General features: G+C 31.5%; 1 protein-coding gene across 1 annotated transcript; it reads right to left on the bottom strand.

The window, feature by feature from the left end:
• Positions 1-993: 993 nt before the first annotated feature.
• On the bottom strand, positions 994-2345 carry LOC149547410 (cytosolic sulfotransferase 17-like). The gene is made up of 2 exons (XM_089794741.1): positions 1975-2345; positions 994-1531 (listed from the first exon to the last, which is right to left on the bottom strand). The coding sequence occupies exons 1-2, from the start codon at positions 2343-2345 to the stop codon at positions 994-996; spliced, it is 909 nt and encodes a 302-aa protein (XP_089650867.1).
• Between the last annotated feature and the right edge of the window lie 10137 nt (positions 2346-12482).

Below are 12482 nucleotides of genomic sequence, written 5' to 3' on the forward strand. Positions count from 1 at the left end.
GTCCTCTTAAATGCCCGAATAAGAAGATTAAAGAAGACAAATCTTGTTTGTTCAAATAGATATTCCTACTGCGCTTTGACAAATTGGTGAGCACTTTGCTTTTGAGTAGGTTTTGACTAAAGCCCAACATCAGTTCCATTCTGATAACATGTTTCCTAAGAAGATAATGTGGTGAGATGCAGTGTCCCGTTTAAATCAATTATAAACCATACTTAAGCAAGGTTCTTTCATCATTACTTTTTTTTCCATATATTCATGAGAGCTTTCTAGATTCTTTTGTTTGGCTTTTGAAAAACATTTCAACTAATTAAAACCACCATGGCTAAGCTCTAGATGTATCCAAGATCAAAAAAAGAAAGAAAAAAAAGTCAAATTTACTTTAAACAAATTCATCATTTTTTCTTAAATGTCTGACTGTATTTAATTACAAAATATGCAGATTATCAAGAACAAATGCTATAAATTTGGAAAAAATCTGTTGTGATGTCGTTTTTTGAAATTTGATCAAGCTAAATCTTGTTTGGAGCTAAAATGGGTGAAGAGAGGGTTTCAGACATACATGTTTGTGATTGTTGAAGACAGGTATTAAAGAAATTTTGATTTCTTTAAGCATTTTGGCATACTGCATCTTTGTTCAATGTATGGTAACTAATGAGTTTCCCCTGCAACTATATTTTGTCAGACTTATTTATGATACTTCTAGAGAGGAAAATTAATTACGAATAAGATGAGAAATAATGAAAGAAAAGGACAATATAAAATTGGTCTTTCTTGTATTAAGATCTTGAAATAAAACTGAATACATGGCAAAAGAAAAGTGAACAACCACATACATATGTAAAACTCTCACTTGTAAAGACAATGGGTCACGCTCTTGGTTTCCTTTGGAGGAATACATAGATCAATCTTTGTCAAAGATTGAAAACACAACTAGAGGGAACATTTTAATCAATTCTAATATACCTTATTTGCACACAATTTGTTGATCAGACGTCAGAGCTCATACTTGAGGAACAGACCTGCTTCTTGGAACTTATTCTCCATTGCCAAATCCATGCGCCTGTTCATTTCTGGAGTGAAATGATTCTTCCAGTCACCCACTTCACCTTTGCGAAAATAATCTTGATTACTAATGTGACCAGTTTTGTAATTTTGTTTGCCATTTATGTTAATGTCTAGAGTGGAAAGAGATTGAAAGCTGCACAGACTATCTATGCAACAAATGTCTTCCACTTTCAAAGAAGACTGCCAAAGGAAATCAGATATCTTTTTGACATGGGACAGAGAGTCCGCCTTCATATCTTCATAAGTCAAAAACAAGATGTTGCTCTGATTTCTACTGGCGTTCCAAAAGCCCAAGACATGATCCACAAAAGGACCATAGAAAGAGACGCCGTTACAGAATGAATCGAAGAATACCTCCTTGGAGACTGGAGATGTAGGTTCGCCATTCAAGACGGCTTGTATTGCAGGCAAATACTTCCAGTGGGAAACGAAAAGTGAACAACCACATACATATGTAAAACTCTCACTTGTAAAGACAATGGGTCACGCTCTTGGTTTCCTTTGGAGGAATACATAGATCAATCTTTGTCAAAGATTGAAAACACAACTAGAGGGAACATTTTAATCAATTCTAATATACCTTATTTGCACACAATTTGTTGATCAGACGTCAGAGCTCATACTTGAGGAACAGACCTTCTTCTTGGAACTTATTCTCCATTGCCAAATCCATGCGCCTGTTCATTTCTGGAGTGAAATGATTCTTCCAGTCACCCACTTCACCTTTGCGAAAATAATCTCGATTACTAATGTGACCAGTTTTGTAATTTTGTTTGCCATTTATGTTAATGTCTAGAGTGGAAAGAGATTGAAAGCTGCACAGACTATCTATGCAACAAATGTCTTCCACTTTCATAGAAGACTGCCAAAGGAAATCAGATACATGGCAAAAGAAAAGTGAACAACCACATACATATGTAAGGAAAATGGCTGCCGAGCATCCGTGGGGATGGCATTTCCGAAAGCACACTGGGGGCGTTTGGCGTTGCTCGTGGATTGTAGAATTTTTCTGTGTTGGGAATCAACTCGTGGGCATTCTTTCCCTTCAAAGCGATCCCCTTGTTTTCGCTCATAACGCTGGCAACGATAGATTTGACCCAAGTGGTTCCTGTCTTCATTCCAGAGCACACAAACACATCGTCCTCTCGTGCTTTGAACTCTGACTGTAGTCTCATAATTGCTTCCACAACTGAGGAGTCATAAAAGAAACCATCACGTTCAGAAAACTCAACTCCATAAGGACTTGTTGAATCTCTTCCTTCGCCAAATACTGCAGACATATTCCAACAATGGGTGCCTAAAGAAAACAGACAATTCTTACAAAGTAAAGTTTACCAAGATAACTGAGAGGAATGGAGTGAATCAGTTATTTAATCATTAATTATCAATTTTTGGTTGAGGTATAGGAATATGGAGTGAATCAGTTATTTAATCATTAATTATCAATTTTTGGTTGAGGTATAGAAATGGAGAAGAGGCATGCTAATCTACAAAATTGACTAAAGACAAAACAAAGTCAAAATTCAGGAAAAGAGGATAGGCTCGTCCAATGGAAAATAGGAATGCAATATTGAGAAAAGAAATGAGTATTGCAGTGTTTTTTTAGAATGGGTATGAGTTCATTTTAGAGGCAAAATGGAAATATGTATTCTATTCCCTATTCCAATTGAAGAATCAAACATAAAATAAAAAAAAGTACTCAAAATTTTCTATTCCTATTCCAGCAATCAGATGGAGAAGAGAAACATAAAATAAAATAAAATATTCCAAATTTACTATTCCTTTTCCATCAACCAAACCGAGAACAGTGGACGAACAGTGGACGACATTTTCAATTTAAAAGAATTTTTTAGTTCCTGCCATTGCTTTACCTTAAACGGTGATTAAACATATTTGCAACAACCAATAACATTGTTTAATCTTTCTTTTACTAAACTATTATATAATCTTTATTACCAAAGGATGATCGAACTTTTAACATTCACCTCAAATATGTGAGCGTTGGAAGATTCCCGTTGGCCAAAGCAAAGGCAGTACAGACTTTCAGTGCTTTTATGCATAATACGAGGCATAAGAAGGCGGGATAACAGAGGTATAATTTTGCAGATTGTCAGTGAGGTACAGTACATGCATACGCATTCTAGTTGACAGGTTGCTTGTATCTGATCGAAAAATAGAAAAGCGGGTGCTTTATGCAGTTGTGCCATATGGATGAATTTGCGCACACATGTTGGCAAAATACGATTGTTTTCAATATGTGGTGCAAAGTTAATATTTATGTTCTCCACAAATTTTAAAACTTGATGAATAGTTCCAAAAGATATATCAGAATATGTAAAGGAAGAAGCTTTTGTCCAATTTTTATTAGTTTCATTTAAATCAATTGATTTGCAGGTATTTGAAATCCCTGATCATGGCCGAATCTAAGCCACATCAAGCTATCGACTGATTACATTGAAATTAGAAGCGTCTGTCGATGTGATGGATGGGCTGATGAATGCTACACTGAAGATCCCTATTCTGCAAGGTGTTTTGGAAATGGACATGTCAAAGTGAAAATAGTAGCTTGTCCTTCCTCTGCAGAAACTTCAAGCATGTCAATTAGTAAATACCCTTTCTAGAACCCTAATCGCTAGTTGCATAAGGTATTCTACATCGATAAATCGTATGAGGAAAGCTCATGTATATTAGATTGAGTCCAAGATGCCATCATTTAAGGTAAGGATCATATTTGATTGTCATGAGGAGAAGCATTGCTTATAAATATTAGCTATTGTTAACAATACAATTGAGCTATGAGTCTTTGTATGTTCAATTCTTCCTCAAAATAATCTTCCCATATAAATTTTGTGTTATCAATTTGTTTGTTTGAATATGAATGTGTATGTGCTTAATTAATGTGAAACAGTATATCATGCATATTGTGTGACCGTGAACCAAACATTTGGATTGAAAATATAAATGGAAATGCTTCTTTTGAAAAATGAGTATATTCACATTAGGTAGGGTTCTACATGGATTCAAGATTGTGTTCCAGCATTTTCTTGCTACAAAGTCAATACAAAGTGAATTGCAGATGATCTTAATTATATATATTTGTTAAACTTCTTTTCCTTTGCTAGTCTTCTACGCCGCTAGTACCAGATGCCGACCTTCCCTTTATCAAGTATGAAAATAGAGATCAGTCTGCAAGCTTATAGGTCAGCCACGTCTAATCTCAAAGATTCACAGGTTCTAAGAACAAGACTTAAGTTGTGGAGGTTGTTCTTAGTGTAGACCATTAGTGGTGAGCCTTCTTAGACAAGAAACATTGCTGCCAAATACTTTTAATTTTAATTCAATTTAGTTACATTGAAACTACAAAATGTTTTTTTGATTTGACTGTAGGAATCGACATGGCCCCCTATAAACTGCAGTGCGCCGGATAAATTTTTTAACATGATCGGTAGCGCTGGCGAGACACACGCACCACACCCACCGCCGGTACCACAGGGATGGGGGACTAGAACCCGCGACCAACCCCCTACCCCACCGCCGGTACCACAGGGATGGGTGACTAGAACCCGCGACCAACCCCCTACCCCTGCAACAATTGAAACTACAAAATGTTGATTTAAAAGACTTTTAGAGTTGTTTTCGTTCAAAACATGTAATGATTTGAATACAGATCTATATTTTAGATTTTTTCCCATCTTGTGTTCTTCTAACTGGTGAAATAGTGCAGCTCAAATAACATACATTCAAATGCAAGGTACTCACATACAACTCCAAACAGTATGCGTAACTATTTCCATTTCTCATTTTTTTGTAACTGTCCTGCCAGCTTTGGGAGGGACTATGCTGCTCTGCAGCCCTTGTTTAATAATATCCTTCGTGGACGCAAGTTTTCTGGGACATTTTTTAATAATATCCCTCGTGGGCATGTCTCTCATTTTTAGGTATGATTTCTCAGCTACTTGTCCAACGCATTTATCACGTTATTTTAACAGTATAATATTAGATACATTATTTTTCTTCGGTTCACATGTCAATGTTCTGTGACGCACCATTGTAGGATCTCCATTGTACATTTTGTCTACTTGTACTCTCCAAGGTCATCACTGAAGGCACAACGTGAAAGCCAATAGCATCAACAACTATATTTCTTCTATAGAATAAAATATTAGTATATTTATAAGACAAAACTAAAATTTTATTATTTATTAGTCTCTATCTATTTATAGGCATATTAATTAATCCTAAGACTACTTGTCAATCTCATTTTCTCACCTACTTCTGTAAATTTCTAGTCAACGATAATAATATAATATTAATCTACTCATATTAATTGTATTTATTTTAAAGTTTGTAGTGAATGACAATGAAATGCTTATAATATAATATTAATTCATATTTAAAAAGTATTTAAAGATTATTAGATGCCCAAAAATGGATGGTCTAACATTTTATTTCAAATGGAAATATATATAGTAATATAGCAATTTAGCAATTTATTAATGGTATAAGTTAATTTTCAAAACACTCTGAAGTTAGAAAAATTACCAATACCATCAAAGTTATCATTTGGAAGAATTTTTCTTAATGGTGAGAAATAATTAAAAATTAAAAATTATCATTAAATAAGAAAGAAAATGTTTCACAAGTATCAAGATATAAATTTTAAGAACCTTTTTTTGAATTATTAATTTAGGGGTTTTGAACCTTTTTTTGAATTATTAATTTAGGCGTTTTGAACAATTTTATTAAAAATAAAACATGGAAGGTGTGATGTTTAAATTAAGGGCATGTTTTAACCTTGCTTCACAAATTTTCTTTTCAAATAGTATCATGTTAAATATATGATGTTATATGTTAAATATATGATGTTATATATGATGTTATAAATAATAATATTGATATATAATTTTAGTTTTTCACAATTTATTCCAAGGAGTCTATCTCACAATGGTAAATTGTGAGTTTCTTATCTAATAAATCTGGATTATAATTAATAAATTATGAGATAATTTTAAGTGTATGTAATTGAATGGATTGAATTTAATTCACCTCAAATGTTCTCTTAATAAATATATATTATTTGTGGGCTTTAAAGAATAAATGATTCAGAAGTTAAATCAATGTATAGGAAATCATTGAATAAAATATAATTTTTAAATGTATCAAACTTGTGAGTTGGAAGATATACTCGCCTAAAAATCAAACAATTGAATAATTAGTATAAAAGAAGGGGAAAAAGTACTAATATATTATGAATGTAATTATGGATATATAATTAAAACATCTAGATTAATTAAAAAACTAAATAAAATCTAAATATAAATATAAATAATTCAATATTTTATTAGGTAATGGGCTAAAGCCTAGGTTAACTATTAATTATTATTACTTGTTAAAATTAGTTATTGTTAAAATTAGTTATTATTATGTGTTGAACTAGAGTAGACTTGAACCTACAATTCTTTCATTATTATGATTAGTTTGCAAAAATAATTGGTGAAATCATAATAAATCAAAATTTTCTATCCTTAATTGCACATGTCATGTATTTATAACATGGATATTAAATCATCCTCTAATTATCCAAGTTTGACATTCGTAATGAATGTTTTGTTAGCATGAATGTTGATGATATTCCTATGGGGGAGAGTCCTAGCATTTCATGAGTACTTGAGAGATTATTACAATGGTTACATATTCGATTCATGACTTTGTTTGTCATTGATATCAACATACTAGCAAACAAATATAGAGAGCGTATGATTCAAGGATTGAAGATGAGATCAAGTGAAGTTGATGACATGTTCTACAGAGTGTTTTGATACTATGGCTAAGAGCACATGCAAAAATTTGAAGACTAGCAACAATTATTTTAGATTTATAGAATATAGTATACATATAGAATTCCTGAGAAGTGGTTTCTTGTAATCGGGTTATATCTCCTAACAGGGATAAAATTTGGTTATCCAGAGATGGAGAGAGGTAGAAGAAATACTTATGATGACATTAGTAAGCACACAAAATTCAAGGTCGCACGTGTGAAAGATTTGTAAAGACTATGAGCTGACAATGTTATATAATTATGAAAACATATAATGTAGCATGTATTAATTTATCTTAGTGAATTCTTATTGTAATTGTAAATTGGGAAAGCATCAAGGACAACTCAATGAATTAATTTGAGGACTTGGTATAAAAGAAAGTTATTTTTCTTGTGATTGATGAAGAAATAGTTCACATGTGTTGTGTTAAAGTAAGAAAGCAAATTGTAAGTGCAAATTATATGCAAGTAAACTAAGGGATTATTGTGATGCAAGTTTTTGGATCTTGTATTCTGATCTAAGAAGTATTTGGTGTAGTAGAGGCACAATGAATGAGTGCAATGATTACATTTTATAGAGAGTGCTAGTGGACAGTTGATCATTTTCTATTGTTCTGAAAGGAATAATATAGAGGCCAGTTGGACAATGATTTTTGAAGTGCCTACCCCTAGTTTACTTTTCATATTACATTGTCAAATCCTTTTAGGCCTTCTTTATGGTTAAATTTTATGATTTAGTGGTACTCAGTTATTTAATGTGCTCATGTTTATCCTTTTGATGATGATGCTTCGTATGTTGATATAGTATAATTTTAGCTATTTCATGATGATAGTTAGATGGATGATTTATATATGGTTTTCTATGGTTACTTACCCCATACTTGCATCTGTATGGTGTACATGTATGTTTTACTTGATGTTTGACTTTTTTGATGTGGTTGAGGAAGGGAGTCATAGTCACCTACTAGTTGAGATCTACATGATGCACCACTCGCCTCCATTGCCTATTTAGTTTAGATTTATATCTATATATACATGCTAGAATTTTATGTAGATTTTAAGTACCGGGCATCAACTTCCCTGAATTTCTAGGATGAGCATGCCCTATCACAACATCTCAATGATAGAAAGGGGAGATAGTTCTTGAGTCCAAATCATAACCCTAAGCCAATTTTCCTAGAAAATAGGACAAGTATATGAGTTATTGACCCTTCTGAATTCATCAAATTCATCAAAGTGATGTGAATTTGAGATTTTGACCCTTGAGTTTGAATTTGTACTTTGTTTTTAAAATAAGTTTTTTGATTTAGATTTGTGGACCCATTGTGATTTTTAGTTATAATTAAATCAAATAAAAATATTATTAATGATTTAATTTAACAAAAAAATTATATTGAAAAATCAATTTTCAATTATATTTGAATAATTAATAAATTAATTAAATATAAAATTTAAATTTAAACTTTAAAATGAGTTTTCTTATCTAGATTTGTGGGCCTATTATAATTTTTAGTTATAATTAAATTAAATAAAAATATTATTAATGATTTAATTTAACAAAAAAATTATATTGAAAAATAAATTTTCAATTATGTTTGAATAATTAAGAAATTAATTAAATAAAAAATTTAAATTTAAAGGATTTAATTAAAGTTCCAAATTTTGCATAGTAATATTTATTTAAATTAATAATAATTAATTTAGGAGTTTCATTTTAATTAATGAACTCTAAATATTATTATTTAAATTAATAAATACAATATTAAATATGTCTTGTGATTGAATAAAAGAGAGAGAAAACAAATTAAATAAAGTTTATTTTAATCAAAATGTAAAAAGTTTACATATGAAATTAAAATAAGTTAAAAATTAAAAAAGGAAAAGGGTTTGTGTGTTTGTAAAGACTTAGTGATTCAAACTCATTGACCCATGTTTGACTCAAAATCACTACTCATGAAACATGGGTCAATGAGTTTGACTCAAAATCACATAGTTAAATCATGATAGGATTATCACAATTTGGCTTGCTATGGAAATTATCTCCTACTTATCAATTGATGAGCTTAAGAATGCATTGTTCATAAGGCACAATACTTGGTGAAGCTTTTGCAAATGGAGTTGCAAGCTTTGGGTTTAACCATGGAGGAAACTTTGTAGTTAAGCACACTCAAGCTAGAGTAGTACTGAGATGGGTGACCTCATGTGAAGTCTCGGTGCTTCACCCCTATGAGCATCACCTAAATCCAATGAGTGCTAAGTGTTCCATTTATTCTCATGAGAAATGGATTCATGTTGAATCACTACTCACAAAAGATGGCTCAATGAGTTTGACTCAAAATCACACAGTTAAATCCTTATAGGAATATCACAATTTGACTTGTTGCAAAAATTATCTCATACTTTTCATATTATATTGTTGAATTCTTTTAGGCCATCTTTATTATTACCATTTAATTAATAAATATAATATTAAATATGTCTTGTGATTGAATAAAAGAAAGAAAATAAATAAAATAAAGTTTATTTTAATCAAAATACAAAATGTTTAGATATGAAATTAAAATAAATAAAAAATTAGAAAAGAAAAAGGGTTTGTGTGTTTGTAAAATTGAAACCCTAAAGGAGAATGCTCTTTATTAAAAAATTAGAGCTCATTTCTCCACACATAGGTTTGGAGGAGCCATTAATGGAAAAGCTTTCGAGAGACGAGAATTCTCCCAACTTCCAAACATTGGTCTAGTTAGCATCAAATCAAGGTAGGAACTCTGTTGAAATTTCTACGGTAGATTGCATTGAATTTCCTCTCTGTCTCCTTCATGTTTAATGGTAGATCTTGTTTTCAAAGATAGGTTCTGGTTGAAACCCTTGTAATTTGAGAAATTTTGTTATTCGTTATTTAATTAATTGTAAGAGAAATCAATTGAAATTTTTATTGGAAAATTGGAATGTTTCAAAAAAATTCAGATCGGGATAGGGTTGAAAAGGAAAACTAGATTTAATTATTTAGTTTGACTTTTTCAATTTCTTTGCCCTATCAAATCTAAATTTGAAATGTATATTCAAATAAAACTTATTAATTACCATAGTAATAAAGTATTACTATGGTAATAATACCTGAAAAATGCAATTGAGAATTTTGTTTGTTTAAAACAATTTTTTTTATAAAAAAATTTAATAAAAAATGGGAGGTGGGCCATTACCCCCGCACCCCCTCCTTCCTCCATTTTTTTGTTGGTGACTTTTTTTAATAAGTTCTGCATACAACATACCTTCTATCGTAATAGTAGGTATTGTTGATGTAGTACCCTATTGCTATGACAACAAGGCTACCACAACAACATTAGTAGCCTACGGGCATTAAAATATTAGTGTAAGAAGATTTTAAATTTAGTTTTTTTAATTTTATATTTTAGATTATTAAATATTAATTTTATTAATAAAAGGCCAAAACCATGTACATTTTTATAATAAGATAAAGAATATAGTAGTATGTCTTCATTCAAACAAGCACTAGTAGGAAAGAATAGAGAAGAAAACCTCCATTCTCACCTAGGACTTTCATCCTATACACTTTTACATAATTAAAAGGGGCATACCCCAGTATAAATTAATTTAAATACAACATTTTGTATCATATAGTAACTTGTTGGATTCTTCAAGCTACCTATTTCATCATTACCTAAATGTAATTGTGTTTTCCTAATTAGAAGTATTTAGTTATTATATCAAGAATTTTTAGCTGATTTGCTTCTTTCTTTATAATCTTTTCATATGTTGTCCCTTATCGGGTTTTGTCTTAAGATTTTCATCAATTATTTGGATGATATTATGATTTTTTGTCCAATAAAGGTAGTCTATGGTGTATAGGATTGAGTATGGCAGATTTTCTTCATTTTCCACTATAGTGTTTTATGTGATGTAATGGGATTCTCATCCAGATTCCCTTCTATTTGACCTCAAAAGGTGCTAGTTCTAAGTTTAGCAAGAATGTTAGGATGATGTTTGGTGTTTCTTAAGTTTATAGGTAAGGTGCTAGTAAGATTTGGTGAATTTCATGTTTTTCCTTAAAGAGTGATATCCACTGCTAGTCATATATGTTTTATAGAATTTTTAAGTACTTAATTATAAAATTGTGCATACTTTATAAGTTTTATGGAATTTCTGATTTAGAAGGGATTCAAGAGAAAAGTTAGATTTAGTAGAATTTAAATTCATCTTGGTTAAGGACCCCTTATTAAAGTTTATACCCCATCTACCCCAAGGTTTGCTAGTTTGTCAACTTCTTCGTTGCCTTCTTTGTAAATGTGTTCTATTCTTACATCTTCAAATTTGTCTATTAGATTGAGGATAGGTTCTAGAATGGAATTGATCCTCCAATTTGGAGTTTCTCATTTTCTTAGTGCATTCAAGATAATCTTTGAATCTCCTTCAATTATTAAGTTCTTGATTTGTAGCTCTAGACTTAGCTTTAGCCCTTCTTTCAGGGCTTCTAGCTCTGCCAAGTTGTTCGATAAGATACCTAGCAATTTTTCTCATTTGATTATCCATTCTCAAGTGTCCTTTGCAATAGTACAACCTAGTCTAGCTTTACGAAGATTTCCTCTTCAGGCTCCATCAAAGTTAATGTTCATCCAATTTATTTATTTATTTATTTTCGGTGCCGGGGGGGGAACCATTGACAATCTTTTCGTGCTAGTTAGTTTTTCTTCTTATAGGTTAGTGGTGGATTTATGAGGTTAATCTAATTGTTTTTCATCTTTGTGTCTTAGTTTGTAAATGAACCTTCTTCTTTCTAGACTTTCTTAAGATTACTAGTAGGCTTCTACTTTATTAAGGAACAAGGGTAATTCTAATGACATTTTAAAACAGTCTCCTATTTCTTTTCTTCCATATTTCCCATAGTAGGATGGAGGGTGATACATAACAAAGTTTATTATAAACATTTTTGTTTTCTCTTGGTAGCCAACTTAATAGGTGATCAGCTAGAGTGGCAGGAAAGGGGATTGCCAATTAAGTTTATGTATTAGCCATTCCCAACATTTTTTGATGTATAGACAATAATATAAGATGTGTTCAGTTGTTTCAAAATTATTTAAAATGATTTTAATAAGAGATAATATTTCATAAGTGATACTATTTCATTAAATGGGTTTAAAATGAATTAAAAAGAGTTATTGATTTAGCTTGCCTATGCCTCGAGTGCTAGTACAAGCTAGGGTGGGAGTAGAGAGGATTCTTGGTTGCAACCTTGCTTCATTAGAATGCCTTATTTGTACAAAAGGATATTGATGCCACATAGAGTCACTAGGGGAGGGGGGGGGAGTCTAGAGAGGCTACCAGGGTAACCTTAGAGTTGGCTCATGTGATGACACTTACCCACTTACATAGAAGATTTCTTACATGGATTTTTTTCTTCTGGGATTAGATGTTACTTCTGTCTTGGTGCCTTTAAGATAGATTGCTATCAAGATTTTCTTGACCTAGATGGTGGTTATGACTATTGGATTTGTTATCCATTTGGAACGTGAGATTATCTCCTCAATATGGTGGGAGTGGACAATTTAGGTTCCACAAGGTCAGGTGGAACTGTTTCTTATAC

This window comes from Cupressus sempervirens, chromosome 7 (assembly GCF_028749045.1).
Source record: "Cupressus sempervirens isolate cs-2001-9-10 chromosome 7, ASM2874904v1, whole genome shotgun sequence".
In the NCBI taxonomy this organism is placed as follows: Eukaryota; Viridiplantae; Streptophyta; class Pinopsida; order Cupressales; family Cupressaceae; genus Cupressus; species Cupressus sempervirens.